Source organism: Fomitopsis serialis, assembly GCF_022376445.1.
Source record: "Fomitopsis serialis strain Sig1Antser10 chromosome Unknown B0H18scaffold_38, whole genome shotgun sequence".
Taxonomy (NCBI): domain Eukaryota; kingdom Fungi; phylum Basidiomycota; class Agaricomycetes; order Polyporales; family Fomitopsidaceae; genus Fomitopsis; species Fomitopsis serialis.
Window position 1 is genome coordinate 157,440 of NW_025954998.1, and position 18,051 is coordinate 175,490.

Consider the following 18,051-nt stretch of genomic DNA (forward strand, 5'->3'; position numbering starts at 1 on the left):
CGGCGACGTTGAGACCTTGACGACACGCTGCCCTGATTGCCCCCGCTGGACATGCTCCCCAATTCCCGAGCTAGGGCAGCCCATGGCAGTCGAAGATGATCATAGTGGCACTGAGCAACCTCGCCATCTTGAGGCAGGTCTCTATCTTCTTTCGCCGCGCAATGATTAACGTATCCAGCTCCAGCCATCGTCCTTCGGGGATGCTCTCCCATGGCCGAGGACCTAGGGCGGGGTCGGCATGAGCGGTAACTGACCGACAGGCGATGTGATGGAGAACGAGAGCAAAGACGGCCCGACGACCTACTTCGCAGCGATCGCCATGAACGGAGAACGTTCACGGTTCAGAGCCCCGAGAACAGGAAGAAGTAGACCACTGCGCAAGGCTCCTGGGCTCCTCCGGCTCGTTCTTGATTTTGATACATATATGTTCGAAGATGGCCTGTATGATATCGCCCATAACAAGAGCTCGATGAGCCACCAGGGCTTCAGTGATCATATTCAGAAAGGATAAGACCGAGGATATTGCCCGTAGACTCGGAGTAGAGCAAGACAACCTGTGTACACTTGTCGAGAGTAGGACGTACCTGAGGCTGCTGAACCTGAGGAGAACGCTACTAGGCGAGCGTCCACTGCCAAAGCAAATTTATAAAATGCCATGTAGTACGATTTTGATAGTATGGTACTGCGAGCATCGAGTTGAAGCTTGAAGGCCTCAAGCTTCAAGCGCCTTCGAGAGTATGCAGATCTAGTATTGCAGTGCCGGAACCATCAAATCACTGACCCTTTTGCAGTTCTTCGATCGCATCCAGCCAAAATCGACCCAAGAAGATCGGGTGTACAGATCCATATACCTCTCTTGAACGCTGGACATCCAACGCAGGGAACAGACGATAGAGAATACGACCTGCCATGCGCCTATCCGCTGCAATTTCCTCCCTTCCTTTGCCAGCACCGAACCCGATACAATCCGTCCTCACAACCCTGAGGTTGTTCGGGCGGCACGTGTACTGTTCCTCGTCTCCGGGCGCGGAAGCAAGCGGCCATGCAATTTTGGGCAGGCTGACCTCCTCGAGATCCGGACAGGCATGTGCAAAATCCACGATTGCTTGTAGGCTTGGTGGTGCTGTCATGGCCTCCACCCGGTCACTGCCATTCGCCAGCTCGAAGATATGCAACGCCGGCCAATATTGCGTCAGTGCACATAGATCTGCACCCGTGAAGGAGAATGCACCGTCATGAAACTGCAGCACGACAATGCGGATTCTGCGTGCCGGCACGAACGGCTGAAGGACGTCCATCAGGCCAGAAACAGGGTCTCGAAAAGAGCCACCCGCACACTCTACACGAACCTCCGTTAACGTGTTGGAGCAGCGATCGCATACCGGTTCGAGCACTTCGTGCGCACATCTGGGATAGTCGAAGGTGCCCGAAATCGAGAGAACGCGCAGCCGAGAGGGGGCAATGAACCGCAGTATTCGAGTGATGTCGTGTGTGCTGCCAGTGACATGTAAGTCCTCTAGGCGAGCAAATCCACCTGGGAAAGGTGCTAGCTCGCCAATGACGGTGGTGGGTAAGCGGAGCGTGTGCAAATGAGGAACCATAGCCAGTGATTGCCAAAAGTCGGTCCCAAATTTGGAGGACACATATTTCGAGAGATCCAGAGTGCGGAGTTCCGTGAAGGCGAGAGCAGGGCGCAGATCCCACCAGAGCATGAAGGCGGACAACATCAGAGTCTCGAGGTGGGGTGAAGAGAAATGGAGGTCACTGAGAAGCGTCTCCAACATGTGTGCTTTCCCGGTATCACTCTCCGCATGCTCAGCCAAATACACTGGGCTGGCGCGCAGGTTACATGCGAAAGAGCGCAAGGATGGCCCCATGACCAATCTGACCGTCTGATACATAGACTGCGAGGTCTCGCAATCCAGTACCTCGAGTGCTGGCAGTAAGGCACCGCGAAGGCTGCCGACATGTCCAACACATGAGAATATAGTTGGGTCGAGCTGCGGGAATCGGCGGATGTTGAGTGCATGGACAAAAGCGGCGTATTCTTGAAAGCGTGAAACGTTGGCAGGTGTAATCGTCCCATCAAACACCTGGAGGAACATATCAGTGACTATGTAGCTCGCGATGCACCGCTCTCTTACCCAAGAATACCCTCTGTTGCGCTCAGGAGGATTGTTCGCCTCGTAGCAACCCGATTGAAGCCATTGTTCGTCAGTCCGCGCGAGTCGGAGGGGGGCGAGAAGAGATAACAAGGGATTGACCGATGGGAGGCTCCTCCACAACTGTGGCAACGCGTACCGCGAAAAGGCCTTGCAGGTACGAGCTACTCGTGCGAGATTCTTGCGGCTGTTGAGGTCATCCTTGCGCTGCATGCTTGAACTGGATTCGAATATGCACTGGAGGATATCATCCATACGCAGCGCTCTGTGAGTGGAGCCAGACATCTTTGCTCGCAGAGGCGAGGCGGTGCGCAGGAGCGTTCAGTCTATGCATGAACCGCTCCGCAAGTTCAGAGTTGACCTACTTCTAGTACTTGTTCACTGCGCTTGTACGCAGGCTGACGGCTGTTTGTGTGAGATAAGTTTGAGAGAGGGAATTGTACGGCGTTAAGGACGGTCAGACAGGTTGATCGACGGCTGTAATACTGTGCGCAGCAGTATCACAAGCGACACTCGCAACCGGTAGCCCGTACGCGACTCTGCATACGACCGCCAGTCCGCATGAAACTCACGTCCCAGTCATCATGAACTTTCTCGATACTTACGACATTGCAAGCTCACCCACCCCGCCTGCGAACCAGCCAGAGACGAGTCTGAACGAGGAGGTCCAGCAGGTCGTTGGGCAGCTCTCCCGTTTCTGGGGCGGTTTCAGGAAACAGGTACGCCGTAGCGCTCGCTCGATAGTGGCGGGCTGTAGGGTGTAACGATTCGGTTGCCTGTGTATCTAGAGCCAGGCAGTCATTGAGACTGCGCGCAAGGACCTGGGCGAAGCGGTCACCCAAGCCCAGAAGGAGCTCAGCAAGCTCGCGGAAGCTCCCGCTGAACCAAGCACATCATCTACTGAGGAGGGTGCAACTGACCCGTCCGCCGACGCAGAGAGCGGCGAGAAGGACAAGAATGCAACACCACACGCAAGCACGCCCGACGACGTCGACAACGACGACGACACAACCCCCGAACCCAGCACCTCGCAATCCCAGACCCTCCTCTCCCGGCTCCAAGCGACCCTCCCTCCAAACCTCGTCGCCGCCGTGCAAGACAAGCTTCCCGAGTCGCTCACGCACGCCCGCTCAACGTCGCTCTCTGCCCCCGACTTCGCCGCGCTCAGGAGCACACTCGCGGGCGAGCTCGCGCGCGTGCAGGGCCAGAGCGGCGAGCTCCTCCAGCGCGTCCAGGCTGGTGACCTCCTCCACAAGGGTGAGGGCCTTCTCAAGCAGGTCCAGGGCGGCGGTGAGGAGTTCCTGCGCGAGGCGGGCGAGTTCCTGCGCGAGGCCGTGCGCGTCGTCCCGCCCGACTCGTCGGAGGGCTCTGCGGGCGTAGTGTGGGACGGCACGGACGTGTGGATGATCCCGGCATATTCGCCCACGGCGACGCCGACGGAGGACCCGGCGAGCGAGAGGGGCAAGGGGAAGGGGAGGGAGCGCCGGTCGGTGGATAGCGCGAGAGCGGCGACGAGGGCGCAGGCGATGCTCACGCAGCTGCGGCATGACCCGCAGGTTGTGCGCACGGACCCGAGTGCGAACCCGACGGAGCGGGAGGCGTTCGCAGCGTGGACGGCTAGGGAGGTAGATGCGAAGGGCGGGATTGACGGGGCAGTGTGGTCGAAGCGGATCGAGGATGAGACGGCTGAGAGGGAAGAGTTGGCGACATTGCTGGAGCCTTTGGGTAAGTTCGCCGATGGACGATGGTGAGCTCGTGCTCAATGACCTCCCAGTTCCTGCGGAGATCGACGCGTCGACGTTCTGGACACGCTATTTCTTCCGAGTACACCAGGTCGAGCGCGAGGAGGAACGGAGAAGAGCACTCCTCCAGGGTATGTTCTACCTTCACTCCCTCACGCATTGATCTCTCATGACTTGTCCTTACACAGGTACAACCGAGCACGAAGACGACTTCAGCTGGGAAGACGATGACGACGACGCTCCCGCAACCTCTCCAACTGCGTCGCCCGCCAAGCTCACAAACCCGTCCACATCCAGCCCCGCATCCGCCGTCCCGCCCAACTCGGCAGCGGCAGCATCGACCCCCGCGGCGTCCACACCCGCCACGGCCAGCCCCCGCCAGAGCAGCGAGGAGAGCTACGACGTGGTCTCCTCGCAAGTGAGCCGGACGGCGAGCACGGTCGACGTCGCCGAGGAGAAGGAAAGGGAGGAGCCGGCCCCGGCCGCTGTGAAAGAGAAGGGCAAGGCGGCAGGTGAGAAGGAGAAGGACGACGGTGAAGAGGACAGCGATTGGGAGTGAAGCGTTGCAGTTCAGGGGCGTGTACGATAGTCGATGGACCGTTGTTCATGCTCTATAGTTACCCTAGGCTCATGATCATGCAGTATGCCCCGATGTAATACGATGCCGACATGCCAGTTCATCACATCTCGCCGTTTGTGTTTTAATGTAGTGCACGAACGACATGTACATTATCAATCTATGTACGATGGAAATTACGGTCCAGCGATGGGTACGGGCATTAACATGCAATGATCAGGTGGTCTTAATCTATTAGCAAGATGGTACGAAAGATTTACGACGACCGCGCAGGCGAGCTTCACTGCCGCCACTCGTCTAGTGTACTCTGGCGGCCGTCGGCTTCGTCGGTTTCGTTCTGGTCCTGCGCAGCCCGCCTCCTGCCAAACAAAGCGACCAGGTCTGCAGACCACGACCATGAGCAGGGATGTCGCACTAAGCCAGCAGACCTACGTACCAGCAAGCCGCGCCTGCTTCTTCATGCGCTGCGTTTCGTTACTCTTGATCCCGGAGAACGCATGGTCGATCAGCTTTTTCTTCTTCTCTTGAATGTCGATGACCTGCGCCGCATTGCGTCAATTCGCTTTCACGGGTACACCCGTGCATTATCGCACCTTAGACTCTACGGTGTTCTCGGCGATCAGCTGGTAGACGTGCACAGGCTTGGTCTGACCGATACTGAACACACATCAGCAAGGGCATCTCAGATTGAAGCCGCCGATCTTGAACGCACCGATTGCATCGGTCTATGGCTTGAGACTCAATACCTTCTTGCCACCACCTGCAGGTCGACGGTAGTTTAGTCGAGCTCCAGGGGCTGAACGCGAGACTTACGGGTCCATCCTACGACGCAGGCGCGGTAGTCAGACCATCAAGTATCTCCGAAGCGCATAGGGGCATACTCACAGATACACATTGTTGGCCACTGTCAGGTTCAAACCCAAAGCGCCAGCCTTGAGCGAGATGAGCATGACCTTCGGGTTTACCTCGTTCCCAAACGCTGAGCCATCCAGATATGTCGATGTCGAAGGCGGTGCGGTACTGATCCTAGCCTGCTTCTTGGCTTTCCCTTTCCCCTTGCCTTTCTTTCCCTTGACTTTCTTCCTCGGGGAGTTATCGTCATCCTCGTCATCGATGAAGTCGTCATCGTCGCCGTCGTCAACGAACGTGTAGTTGCCGTCTTGGTCGTTGTCGCCCATGGCCGCGTCGCCCTCCGCGTACGTGCTCGCTGTCGACTTACGAGTGCGGCGGCGCGCAGGGAGGGCGGTTGATTCTTGAGTTTCGGTTGGTGCCTCCGTAGTGACAATTGTCGGAGGTGCAGAACCATGTAGCGGGACGGAGAATCGTGCGATGGCTTCTTGTCGCCGACGAGCGGACATTTTCCCGTCGAATCGAATGTACGAAATGCTGTTATCAGGGATGAGACTACGGTTCAAAACTCCTCCTGTCTTCACGCACCCTGCTCTCTCCAATGCTTCCGCTATCTAAAGTGGACGTCAGTTTGACAGAGGACCGCTAGATCATCGACACGAACCTTGTCCAAGAATGACGTGAATTGCGAAAACACGAGTGACTTCTCTGTGTCGGGCGTGAGCTGCAACAGATGTATCAACTGGTCGATCTTGGCGGAGGACCTGTACGCAGATCATCCAAATCTTCGTCATCATCGTCGTCTTGCGGAACCGGGCTTGTGTCAAGTCAGTGGCGGCGGAGGCTCGATGAGATCTCCTAACGTCAAAGGACGCCGATCCTGTAGTATATTCAGAACTGTGAAGACATACATGTAGTAATCGATCATTCTCACCATTGGACATTTCTGGTCCCGCGTGATTACTGCAGATATGCTGCAAATGTTTCAGCAACCAGCTCATTGACTATCATACAATGAACATACCACTCCAAACAGTACATATGGGCACAACTGGTGATCCTCGGATCCCTGAGAATGTCGAAGCAGACAGGGCACTCCTCGTTGTCCTCTATACCTTGAGCAAGGAGAGCTTGCAATCGTATCTTGTCCTGAGCACTCAACTGCCGCACGGGAGCGTCTTCTTGGGCATCAGCAAGGCGGAGTTGTTCCAAATAGTTCCGTGGCACGAGACCGGGATGTAGTACCATCTGCCGCAAGCGCGTAAGTAGCGATAGAATGTTTGAGTTACCTAGGCAGTTTGTCATGAACAAACGATATGCTGTCATGACCGAAACACGCACAACAGCGGATTCTGTCCGTGTCGATCCACAAGATTGTTGATTCTATCGCTGGATAGCTCTTCAACGGCATCATACAATTCCTAAGAATTGTGAGCTGCGTTGCTGATAGACTATCCGATAAGTACTGACTCTGGCTTTGCCAGTGATTGTAACCGGCATAACAGTGATGTCAACCTAGATAGACTAAGATCAGTTAAGATTTGCAGAGGCCCGCTGAAGCACATGCCGGTGGCAAGGAATCAAGGGCTTTCCATCCTTGTCTTGCATCTACAATATTAGTCAGAACGTGGTTCTCTGTCGTGCATCACATATATACTCGCCTCCTTTGTGCGCCGTATACAAATGTGGCTCATGACGGCCTATAGGTAGCGCTGAGATGCATGCAATCAGTCGAAACAGATAGAAACGTACTCGTAGCAGTTCTGCACCGCTTGCTTCGCCGTCCTTCAATGGTCGCAACACCAGGCGCTTGTACATATCCTCATTGTCCAGAGGATGGCAGATTCGTAAAACGTGAGGATAGAACCAAGATCCTACATCGTCGCGTTATCACTTGAACGCGTATCAAACTCGAGCGAAGTGACCTTAGGAGAGTTTATCTGTCCGACGTATGTCAGTACATCGCCGAACCAAATGCTTAGTGATGCCTACAATGGGAGTTCCCGTTAGAACCCACCGGCGTTGGGCCTCGAGCGCACATACAGCCTTCGCCATCTTTGTGCGAGGATTCCGGATACTGTGGCCTTCGTCCAGAATGACACGCTGTGAGATAGGCAATAGTTTGCATCTGTACAGAGACAACGAGGATGCCACGGTATCCGACCTTCCAAGACAACCGGAACAAGCTGCCTTCCGTCTTTTTCTTCTTCTTAGCAGCCCCTTCGCCACCGGCAGAGGTAACAAGACTATCGCCATGTTCCTTCGTGACCGTCTGATAGGTGGTGATGACGACGTCGTATTTCTTTAGATCCTCTGGCGTCATCGAGCGTGTGGTCCCGTAGTACACACACGAAGTCAGGGCTCCAGGCTGAACGTGATCCTCGATCTGCTTCTCCCAGTTGGACAATATTGACAATGGAACGACTAGACGCGTGCAACATCATGAGCTAAAGTCGATAGAAGCAAGGAGTGCGATTGCTACATACCAATGAGTGTTGTCCTCGTAAAATCGGGCGGTATATCAGACTTTGTTGCTAAGATAAGTGCCAGCATGGTCAATGTTTTTCCCTGCATAGAATAGCCGTGAACCGTCTGTTGCGTTGTAAGAGCACAGCACATACTAGACCCATGCTATCAGCACAGAGGGCACCCCGACCAAGCAAGGGTGGCACACTCTGCGGCGTCTTGGTAGCAACTACATGCCTTGAGTCAGTGGCACGATTCAGTCACGACGAAACTACACTACCATTGAAGTAGATAGGCTGTAACGCATGACATCGTCAATACTAAACGGGACGACGCGAAGCATTAGAATACGTACCCTGCCGTTGGTCTTCATGTACTTCCAAAATTGCACCGGCTTGTCCGCTTCCTTCTTCGGCAACACAGGGTACTCGTGCTCCACACACCATTGCAAGGCTTGACTCTACGTTTTCCTCAGCAATCAGCAATCTGTACGCACCACTACATACGGCACCACCGTACCTGATGCTTCAACAGATTAACTCTCAAATCGCCACCTGCCATGCCCGGCGGGCTCGGGTGCTCCGGCAACTCTAGCACGTCTGATACCGAGCACAAGGTATCTAGCAACGAACCCCGCCGTACTTCGTCGTCGACCTTTTCCAAGCTGTTCAAGATCTGGCGTAGTTCCGTCGATTTCGTCATTTCCTCTGCCTGCTTGCGCGCGGCCTCCTCTCGAGCAGCTAGCTGTTGAGCGGTCATTTGACTCGCAGGATGACTAGAGCTTGGTTGAGTTGACATCGGATACCCGCCACGCCCGCCATATCCTCCAGATCCGCCGTAGCCGCCGCGGCCACCGTAGCCACCGTATGCACCATGTGCACCTTGCGCACCATAGGCAGCAGGAGGTGCCCCAGTGTATCTGTTTGCTCCTACGGTTGATTGTGAGGCTGAAGGCATGCCTGCGGACCTGACCGGAGCCCCTGGAATCTGGGCACTTGCCCCATTTCTCGAAGGGAATCCACGTTGACCAGGTGTTGCCCATATGAGCTTAGGCTCGAGCGTTGCTCTCTGGCTCCCGGAGCCGTATATCTTTAGTGTCCTGGTGCACAAGCCGTGAGGTTTTTCAGACGGCCTGCAAGTAGGGCCACTTACATGTCCAATTGAAAGTGCTTGCCTCTCACTGTACGCACGTTAGTTGGCAAGGGAAGACGAGAGTGCGAAGATGGGCTTTACGTACAGTTCCCTTCCTGCATGACACCCTCTATAGTTATCAGGCCTTGGTCCAAAAGTGGAGCAAGCCTGGCCGCAAACTCTCTCTTGACATGGCCGACTTGGGTACCCCCGATGTTCTTTACTTGGATTGCGTTTCTGTCATACGCATTGGTTGGCTCTCTGACTAGCCGGACTTCTTCACCAGCGCCGACAAGTCCTTGTATGAAGTAGAGATGATTCGCCGCAGGCGTTTACCAAAGGCGCTCAAACACACCTTTGTAGTACTGCAGACCGACAGCTGGGACTTTGAGCATGCAGTACAGCTCATCCTGCGCCTCGTCGACGTCGATGACCTCGTTGTTCTGTTCCTCCTCAAACCGATCTGAGAGACGGCGCAAGGGCTGGCTCGCGGGCAGTTGACTCGTACTAGACTGAGATCGCGGTGGTTGTGATGATGCCATAGTCGTTTGGAAGGCGGCCTTCCTCTTTTTTTGGCTTGGACCCGGTGCGGTAGTACCCATCGCGGTGCTAGGCGTCTGACTCAAGCTCGGTGCGGAAGGCAAGCTCGGTGCGGAAGGCAAGCTCGGTGCGGGAGGCAAGCTCGGCACTGTGCTCTGACTGAAGGTCAATTCTCTGGCGGTGTTGGGTACATCTGCAGGATCTATGCGACGAAGGCCCACAGCGAGACGTATTTTTGATTGGTCTTCTTGCCTGTACGGAACCCATTCAGTGCCCGGACTTCCAGCAAATCTTTGAGAAAACGGATGTGCGCATCTCGCCTGCTGCGAGTGTCCTCAGGCTTGCCACTCCTGCTCGATAGTTGGCCATTGCCTAGAATCTACCCTTCGACTGACCAATACAATGGGAAGTTGTATGGTGCACAAGCCGTGAGGGCCAGAGGATTCGTATGTCCTCCCATGGGTGTCGACACAGAATGTCAAGACCGTGACATCTACACGACCTTGGGTAATCGTCGGCGTATCTTACGCAGTGCGCAGGGCAAGAGTGGCGGCTGCGTTGCCTCAACATACAATTACTGGACTAGATGTGACGTACCGAAGATTGGTGAATCCCGGAACGCGCTCGAGCTGAACGCCCGACAGCCCTTGTAATAGATCGTGTGTAACGCAGCCCCTGTGCATAACGAGCCCGTTATCTATACGATCTCGTTCCAAGGAATCCAAGATACTCACCAGTGCCGCCATTCTACCGTCTCTCCGTATGGTCCAAAATTTACTTGCCCATACCGCAGCGCTCCTAACTCAATGGGCGATCCTTTGCATGGTGGTGGGCCGTGACACTTTGATTTGCTACTCTTACTATACTGCAGCAGCGTCAAATATTTGCACGAGAGCGAAGGAAGATACATACTTCGAACGCGTGTGAAGTCGACATGGATGTCCCGAAGTGAATAGCGTCGCAGCAACTGCAGCCTGAGCATCGGAAGAGACGCGTCGCGTCACAAAGGAGTCACGGGCACGTGATCGTCTGGCACTCCTTTCTCGCGTCTCTAACAAGGCCGCCGCGGACACCGTGACTATACATCGCGACGCCGTCAAATCATGCATAACGTAGTGTACATGTATGTATCTCATTCGCCATTCCCGATAACTACGATCTCGCTTCAAAGGCACTACAAGCACTCAGTACTCAACGACAACGACAAGCCCAAGTACAATCGCAAACACGACTCGGACTAAATCTCGACAGCTTCCCCGGTGTTATGCTATGGTCCATATCGCAGTTCAATACAATGTTCTCGATGATGAGTCAAGAAAACAGCGCGCACGACGATGCACCCACCCCCGTGACTCCAAGCTCGTCCGTATATCTTACCGCTTTCCTACTATTCCCGTTGTTTGCGCAAAAGTCTCCAGAGCTCATGATCATAATCCTTGTGAAATGGGAAGCGGACGCAGTCTTTGGCGCGCCCATCGACACGAAGATGGGGGAATAACCTGACGAGGTAGCGAGCGAAGCATCCCTTGCACTTCACATGCACCCAGTTGAGAAGGAGGACTTCGAGATGGCGGTGAGGGCGAGGATTAGGGAGGCTAAGGTGATCGACATCTGCATCGGCGACGTAAGGGATTACAAGTTGCTTTAGATCTGGGCAGTGCTCCGCGAAATGCAGAAGCGCACGCGATGAGGGCTGGAGCAAGGCATTGCTGGGCATATCCTCGAACCTGACCAGGAATGCAGTCAATTTGGGCCAACATTGACTGATCGTCAGCGCGTCGTCATCAGACCAAGAGAGAGCTTCCGAGTCCATGATGACAGTGAACTGTTCGACGTTCTGGAGGTTGAGGAAGGGTTGGACAAACGGCATAAGAAAACCTTGCTGTGGAATGTGGTTCCGGGCCGTGCAGAAGGAGAGGTGGAGGATACGAAGTGTGGATGCCCATAACGTCGTGGGGAGTTGCCTCACCCTGTACATGCGCGGGAACGCACTTATGAGTGCTCTGCCACCATCGGGGTACATATTAGCGAATGTCAGTGACAGCTTGCGGATGCGAGGGACGAAGGCGAGTTTGTAGAAGTCGGCGACGACATTCCCGGGCGCAGTCAACTCCAGTGTCTCCATTGCAGCGAGGACTCGCTTCTGTTCGACGTCGGTATTGACATCGATGCGTGCGACCTGGAGACGCAGGCTCTCAAGCAACGGCAAGGACGAGAGTGTATGGAGGAAGCGACGACTAAGAACGATGCGTCGCCCCGCAATTTTGAGCCGACGGAGATGTACGCATCCCGAGACGGCCAATAAAGCGCTTTCGTAAGCACTTGCGAGATCCGGGCTTAGCGTTGTTCCCCAGTGCGGCAGTTGTTCGTACACTGTGAGCGTGTGCAAACCGAGAACCAGGGACGATATCGCAGTCAAGAAGCTCTCTAAACTATGACTTCGTCCCTCGCTCGATGGGTCGTGGCGCAGCGACAGTCGTTGGATTGACGGGCCGATGAAGAGGAGGGGAGGTGGGCAGACTGGATTTGGACTCGCTGTCTCCCAAGACAGCCTCTGTATGTAAGGCAGCAACGGTCTGCCTCCATTCGACAATGAGAAGAACTGTTGCAGAACGGGCTCAATCTCCACTGGCACTGGTTTTAGCTCGGCGCGCGTCCATGAATAGAACCTTCCACGGTCAGGGAGAAGTGTGTCCCATTGGTCCATAACCCGAATGCGCTCGGCATAATCTTGGAATTTACGCCATTCTTTGGAACAGAGTGCGCCTTGTAAAAGCTTGCTAAGAGTGAGCGCAGGCATCCGGATACAGCACTGGTATTTACTTACAAATTGCGCAGCTCTGTCGCGCTGTTCCACTTTCCTGACGCAGGAGAGCAGGCGCAACAATGGTTCAACTCCGGGGAGCACCCTCCAGAGCACGCGCAACGCAGGCTCGGTGAAGGCCTTGCATACACGGGCGGAGCGCGCCAGATCGCGACGACGCGCTGGTCTCTGTCGGCGTTCATGACGCTCCACGGCGAATTCCTCGAATATCGCGCAGAGGATATCGAAATCCTGGAGTGCAGTCGCAACGGACATGGTGAGAAGCGACCTCTGCGGGGTTATCGATGGTGGTCGTTGGGTGGTCGGATGAAGAGGCGAAGCCCCACATGCATGTACATAGGCTATGTCATTGACAGCGAAGAAGTGCGAGGATGGCCCGTGATCACACCGTAGTTGGTACAGGGACATCCCGAAGTATATCCCACCGCCCGCGTACAGGGTCTTGCATAGTTTTTTGACGGTCGCTTCGCGCGAATTTTTGTTTGTTCCGACCAAAGTCAGCCATATCCGGTAGGTGTTGGTCCCAAGCCGCTCCACACGTGACATGCCTGACCGTGCTACCTGCCGGATTTGGGTGCCTTTGGTCGGAACAAACAAAGATTCGCGCGAAGCGACCGTCAAAAAACTATGCAAGACCCTGTAGAGTTCAGGTTGCGGAAGCCAAAAGTGCTGCGCACTGTTATGCCGCGCTACAGCCGTTGGTATGTACACCATCTCTGTGGCACTCAACTTTTTTCATTTCAGGGATCTGCAAAGATTTGGTAACATGAAAAGGATGACTTACTACAGGAACATGCGTACATCAGAGCTACGTCGGCGACACTCGCGCCCTGGAACCCTTCAACGCCTTATTTATTGCCGGGGGTTTTTTTTCTTTTTTTGGGTGGAGCGTTGCGCCTTTGGGCGCTGGATCTGGCCGTCGACACGTCGACTCCAGGGTACCCGCTAAGTATCGGGGGATTGGAACCCCGAATGTTTTGTGGTAACATAGAAGCATATTGTGCATGTGTATTGTATTTTCGTTGTTTTTTCACCGTTGAGGAAATGCTTTTACGCACGAGGTGTGGGACTCCGTACTTGAGCTTGATCGATCGTGTACATCATCATCGCGCCAACTAGTCTCCGATGTGCCTCCCCCTTGTTCTCGATCGTTCGTGCTCCATACCCACTAAAATATTTAAATAATGTGAATATATTCTCAGTGTAGGAATCGCGCAGCCAAATCCAAGGCTGACCGCCGCGTTCTGAGCACGAATATCAAGCTCCAGACAGGCTCCAGTCGTCCCGCTGTATTTTCCCAGAATCCAGAGCGCACCATTGCATACATAAATGGGCGCATCCGCACCGACGACATCAAACGAATGGTGTACAACACCTGAGTAAGCTATCGTACATCCAGAACGTCCTCGCGGACAAATCGTACTCCGTACGGAGCCTGCATCGCAGGGCTCATCGGCAACACAACATGACGGGAACGGCCTTGCCTGCGTTCCGATATATAGTGATATATAATTTGACTCCAGGACGGCCCTGAGGACCGCGCTCCAGCAGTCTGCGACGCGCTGCAATTCAGGCACCTTCGTCAGTACGGATGACTTGGCCATGGTCACTGAGTAAAGGCTCACCGATCGAAAAAGGACGGCCTGCCGTTGGCCGACCTGATAAGTACAAGACGGGCTGTCTTCATCCTCGGAACCGCACGACCTCCGCGCGTCCGGCCGTCCGGTGGCCTGCGGTGTCAGGTTGCACCCGCCCTGCTGACGCCCGCGGCTTTATAATGGACAAGAATGTGCATGCGGTGACCAAGGTCGCGAGTGCGATGTGGAGCCCCAGTTGCGCTCACGACGCGAGCCTAGCGTACGATCACGCAGGGAGCTCGACGTCTGCCGGTGAAAGTCAGCACCCTCGTCGGATGCGGACGACTCTTTCCCTGTGACAAAGTTCTATTCACCGTGTAGTTGAAAACCAGGTCGTGCACGTACCTTCTCTCTGTCCGATGTGTCGGTCCTGCTAGAGCCTGCCGTGCTGGTTGCCCTTCTTCGCCACCAGGGCGCGCCACGCCTCCTCCTGCTCAATCTTGTCCCGCGCGATGATCGCGAGGGCGGCCTTCCGGGAGACGCGGCGCTGGAGGCGGTCGCGGTCGTCGTGCTGGAAGTCCTGGCTCTTCGCCTTCGCGATGTGCCCGGGGGTCAGCGCGTCGCCGTCCTTGGGACGCACTCCGAAACACTCGACGTCGTCCAGACTCAGCGCCCGCGACGCGCCCGTGCTCTGCCGGCCGTGGGCGGAGGCTTGGCGCCAAGACGTCGGGGCGAAGGGAGGACTGGACGCCGAGTCCGAGCTGGGGCTGACGGGCGTGGGCAGCGGACGCACACCAGGCTTTGGTGGGCTCGCGAAGGGGTCGATTGTTGGCCGCGGTGGAGAGCGGGCGCCAGACGCGTCTTCGAGGAAGGGGATGGGGAGCCTGCGCAGAGGCGCGAGGGCATCAACTTCGCCGGGAGGGACGGGGAGCGGGCGGCATCTGGTGAGGCTGGCGGAGGAACGGGATCGGGTGAGTGTCGCGGGCGAGGGCAAAGGACGCGGGGGAGTCGCGCGACTGGCGGAAAGAGGAAGAAGGTCTCGCGGAGACGGCGGGCTGGACTGGGCCGGCGAGGGCGGAAGGGGGCGAAAGGAGCGTTGGGCGAGCATGGCCTGGGTGGCAGGAGGATGAGGGCAGGACGGGAGGTGGAGCCGACCTGAGACAGCGCGCTGGGAGAGTGTCAGAACAACATATAAAAGAGGGACGACGGCCGGCCGGAGACAGACAGGAGACAGAGATGGCTGCCGTCGTGCAGCCCTGGAACGTTGCCTAAATATGCGCGTGCATATCACGGTGCGGCTACGTGCGTTGCAGAGTGACGTGCGAAGGCAGGCGACGGCGGCTAGCCGTGATGGGCGTCGCCGACGGGGGCCAACGCTTCCGCCAGCCTTTCCCCTTTGCGCCGGCGCCTCCCCCACACGCGGCCGTCAATTTGTCTTCGATTGATCGTGGCGGCGATGGCGGTCGCAACAGCGATCGCGTTTTCATTAACGCACGCTACCTGCCCCTTATGGCTCCTTGCCTGCCTTTCCTGGCACGCCCCGTACTCTCCACAGACGCCCATCCTCCCCGTCCTGCCGCCCACGCCCGACGCAGCGTCCGACGACACCGATGGCCCGTGCGCCGTACATCCCGCTCGTGTACCGCCTCTTCTTCCTCTACGTCGAGCCCGTCTCTGCGCTCCTTGGCGCCTACTTCGCCGCGGTTCAGCCAGCCGACTACCTCGCCTATCTCGCGCCCGCTCCCACGTCCCTCGCCACCGCCTCAACCTCTCCGCCTACGCCCACCCTCGTCTCCCTCCTCCAGCTCGCCAATCTCTACCTCCTCTTTGCCCTCAACGAGCACCTCGTCCTCTCCAGCACCTCCGACCGCCGCGTCTGGCGCCGCCTCCTCCTCGGGCTGCTCATCGCCGACTTTGGCCACCTCGCGACGATGGTCCCGCTCGCGCACGAGAAGGGCTTCCTCGCCGTGTTCGTGGACTTTCCGCGGTGGTCCGCGATGGAGTGGGGCAGTGTCGGGTTCGTCTACGCCGGCGCATCCATGCGCATGTCTTTCCTCGCTGGTGTCGGGCTGCCCTCCGGAGATACTGGCCAAGGGCGAGACGCTGCTTCCAAGGCAGAGTGACGAATCGTGGGCGTCACTGCATCAAGCGAAATGATTTCTCAGCATTTCGTTGCCGTTTCCAATTTGCCGCAGGGCGAGGTGCTGTGCCCTCCACGATCTAGACTTTCGGGACGAGGACGTTGATGTGACAGGTCGAAGTTTTTCTGCCTGATTGCGGTGTGTAGCCATGTACTGGCACTGGCACCTTGTACGCATGCTCTGGACTGATATTTTTCGCTCTGATGTGCTCTGTAGGAGTCTACAGGATTGAATACCGTTACGCGAGAGTACGCGAGGGTTGTCATGCGCTTCATTTGTTTGGTATGTACCATGTATACTTGTACGGCATAAACGTTGTCACTGGAGGTTATTCGGGCTGCGTGACATGAGACTTGAACAGAACTACACGATCCGCGCAATCTTTCGACTTGTCCGACGCGCAATGATCGAATCCCGAGGAGGAGGAGGAAGGAGGTCTCGCGCTAATCTACATATGTGTCTGCCTTCATCCACTTTTCGATTAATACCATCTGCAGCGATGCTGACCATTCGGTGTCTTGCCGGCATAACATATCTCGATTTGCAACGGCGTCTGAGAACGGTCTGCTCTAGACAACGATGCGGCGGACTACGAGAGTAACTCCTTCTGGTCAGCAACGGAGACTAGCGGCGAACTAGTCTCCCTGGGCAGGGTAGGTAATTCTTTCAACCTCCGCGCGCTCCGGATATTCTTGTCTGACATGCGGACAGCCGTCTTGCACGAGCTTGAAGTTGCACGCAGTCTGCCGCAGCGCTCAGGTGTGTCTATTCCGAGCTACAAGCCTACTCTTCTGAGTCGCATTCGGTAGACGTCTACGGGCTTTTACACTCACCGAATGTGTGATCTGCTCCTGGGATAGGCCCGGGGTTTCTCGTGTATTTACTAACTATTTCATGTGTCTGCGTTCATCCACTGTTAGACCGATTCCATCTGCTGCGATGCTGATCGCTCTGCTGACCATTTGATACTACATAGCCGGCCCCGCAATGGTGGTCCACCTATTAGTGCACCGCGGCCTGCTCAAGACGACGACGCAAACAACTGTCTTAAGTTACACGCAGTCCGCCGCAGCGCTTAGGTATGTCCAGCGCCATACACTCCGGGCCATGCAGCTTACTTTCTGCTCCCGAATCGATAGAGTTCTATCACGCATGACTTCGGATTCGATAGACACACGCAGGCGATTTCGCCTGCCGCCCATGGGCTCCGCTCTGAGTCTTCCTCGCACTGACATCCGTGGGCCTTCTACAGCACGCGCCTGCCTCGCTCTCATGGGCCAACGCATCGATTACCCCGCCGTGCAGAGGCCGCCTCCCCCATGTCTGTCGCAACTGCCCTCCAGACGACCGACATACTGTGCGCGATCTCCGAGCAGCTGTCCGTGGAGCGTTACAATAGACGCTTCAGAGGGAAGCGTCGCGCAGATCTGGCGCGCTTAGCCCGTGTATGCACGGCCTTCGTCGATCCCGCGCTACGCGTGCTGTGGAGGATGCTCCCAGGAGCTGGGCCGCTATTGCGTTTGCTCTCCTGCGTCGACGTGGTGAGGCATGAGCATTACACAGAGTTCGTGAGTGTTCGGATCTTGGGCCGAAATAATGCGTCTCCGGGTCCAATGCTGACATCTGGAAACTGCTTAGGTCTTGGGACGAGCCGTCGTCGCCGAGGAGTGGGAGCGCTTTCACCACTATGCTCGCTACGTTCAGGTCATAGACCAGCACGACAACATTCGACCTGATTGTGAACCAGAGCCATACCGCGGGGAGCTCATTGAGCATGTCCTGCAGCAAGCCATCTTATTGTCCAACGGAGGCAAGCCTTTTTTTACCTCACATGCACAGGCTGTCGTGGGTGTCCACCGGCATCTTTGGCCATTTGGTCTGGCCTCCCAGGGACATTACCATACCGAACTATCCGTCGCCACTATTCCTGATCGGTCCATCTACCCAGCATTTGGTGCTGCACTCCAGCTCTTCTAGTCAGGGACCCAATCGCAGTCTAGAGAGCATCGTCACTGGGATATCACTCCTAGCTCTCGAACTGC

At 56.1% G+C, this 18,051-nt stretch overlaps 7 protein-coding genes across 7 annotated transcripts; 3 read left to right on the forward strand and 4 right to left on the reverse strand.

Annotated features, from left to right (window-relative positions):
* Positions 1-740: 740 nt before the first annotated feature.
* Positions 741-2,831, reverse strand: B0H18DRAFT_394807 (uncharacterized protein). The gene is made up of 4 exons (XM_048037912.1): positions 2,768-2,831; positions 2,528-2,701; positions 2,145-2,447; positions 741-2,093 (listed from the first exon to the last, which is right to left on the reverse strand). Exons 3-4 carry the CDS (start codon positions 2,445-2,447, stop codon positions 774-776), a joined length of 1,623 nt encoding a protein of 540 aa, XP_047892805.1. The 5' UTR covers positions 2,528-2,701; positions 2,768-2,831; the 3' UTR covers positions 741-773.
* Positions 2,747-4,463, forward strand: B0H18DRAFT_955294 (uncharacterized protein; the record flags this gene model as incomplete). Its single annotated transcript, XM_048042345.1, has 4 exons — positions 2,747-2,881; positions 2,951-3,887; positions 3,937-4,035; positions 4,093-4,463. The coding sequence occupies 4 exons, from the start codon at positions 2,747-2,749 to the stop codon at positions 4,461-4,463; spliced, it is 1,542 nt and encodes a 513-aa protein (XP_047892806.1).
* Positions 4,362-10,403, reverse strand: B0H18DRAFT_1172098 (SNF2 family N-terminal domain-containing protein; the record flags this gene model as incomplete). The annotated part of the gene is made up of 25 exons (XM_048035902.1): positions 4,362-4,862; positions 4,918-5,020; positions 5,075-5,138; positions 5,194-5,241; positions 5,367-5,867; positions 5,919-5,944; positions 5,995-6,094; positions 6,355-6,619; positions 6,797-6,845; positions 6,894-6,938; positions 6,992-7,030; positions 7,083-7,204; positions 7,280-7,433; positions 7,495-7,754; positions 7,817-7,898; positions 7,952-8,025; positions 8,077-8,092; positions 8,152-8,256; positions 8,316-8,620; positions 8,678-8,895; positions 9,030-9,225; positions 9,283-9,719; positions 10,065-10,142; positions 10,202-10,332; positions 10,380-10,403. The coding sequence occupies 25 exons, from the start codon at positions 10,401-10,403 to the stop codon at positions 4,762-4,764; spliced, it is 3,543 nt and encodes a 1,180-aa protein (XP_047892807.1). The 3' UTR covers positions 4,362-4,761.
* A 124-nt stretch (positions 10,404-10,527) lies between these two features.
* On the reverse strand, positions 10,528-12,635 carry B0H18DRAFT_1010658 (uncharacterized protein). The gene is made up of 2 exons (XM_048028936.1): positions 12,295-12,635; positions 10,528-12,243 (listed from the first exon to the last, which is right to left on the reverse strand). The coding sequence occupies exons 1-2, from the start codon at positions 12,544-12,546 to the stop codon at positions 10,855-10,857; spliced, it is 1,641 nt and encodes a 546-aa protein (XP_047892808.1). The 5' UTR covers positions 12,547-12,635; the 3' UTR covers positions 10,528-10,854.
* A 1,471-nt stretch (positions 12,636-14,106) lies between these two features.
* B0H18DRAFT_1211650 (uncharacterized protein) lies at positions 14,107-14,976 on the reverse strand (the record flags this gene model as incomplete). The annotated part of the gene is made up of 1 exon (XM_048036422.1): positions 14,107-14,976. The coding sequence occupies one exon, from the start codon at positions 14,974-14,976 to the stop codon at positions 14,302-14,304; it is 675 nt and encodes a 224-aa protein (XP_047892809.1). The 3' UTR covers positions 14,107-14,301.
* A 502-nt stretch (positions 14,977-15,478) lies between these two features.
* Positions 15,479-15,991, forward strand: B0H18DRAFT_877524 (uncharacterized protein; the record flags this gene model as incomplete). The annotated part of the gene is made up of 1 exon (XM_048040564.1): positions 15,479-15,991. The coding sequence occupies one exon, from the start codon at positions 15,479-15,481 to the stop codon at positions 15,989-15,991; it is 513 nt and encodes a 170-aa protein (XP_047892810.1).
* A 1,337-nt stretch (positions 15,992-17,328) lies between these two features.
* Positions 17,329-17,986, forward strand: B0H18DRAFT_1119687 (uncharacterized protein; the record flags this gene model as incomplete). The annotated part of the gene is made up of 2 exons (XM_048033973.1): positions 17,329-17,577; positions 17,648-17,986. 2 exons carry the CDS (start codon positions 17,329-17,331, stop codon positions 17,984-17,986), a joined length of 588 nt encoding a protein of 195 aa, XP_047892811.1.
* Positions 17,987-18,051: the final 65 nt, after the last annotated feature.

Bases quoted from the DNA above. Each gene is read 5' to 3' on its own strand.
- B0H18DRAFT_394807 (XM_048037912.1), bottom strand. From the start codon at position 2,447: ATGTCTGGCTCCACTCACAGAGCGCTGCGTATGGATGATATCCTCCAG. The intron at 2,094-2,144 runs GTAAGAGAGCGG...ATGTTCCTCCAG, and splicing joins GCAACAGAGGGTATTCTTGG to GTGTTTGATGGGACGATTAC.
- B0H18DRAFT_1010658 (XM_048028936.1), bottom strand. From the start codon at position 12,546: ATGTCCGTTGCGACTGCACTCCAGGATTTCGATATCCTCTGCGCGATA. The intron at 12,244-12,294 runs GTAAGTAAATAC...ACTCTTAGCAAG, and splicing joins GCGACAGAGCTGCGCAATTT to CTTTTACAAGGCGCACTCTG.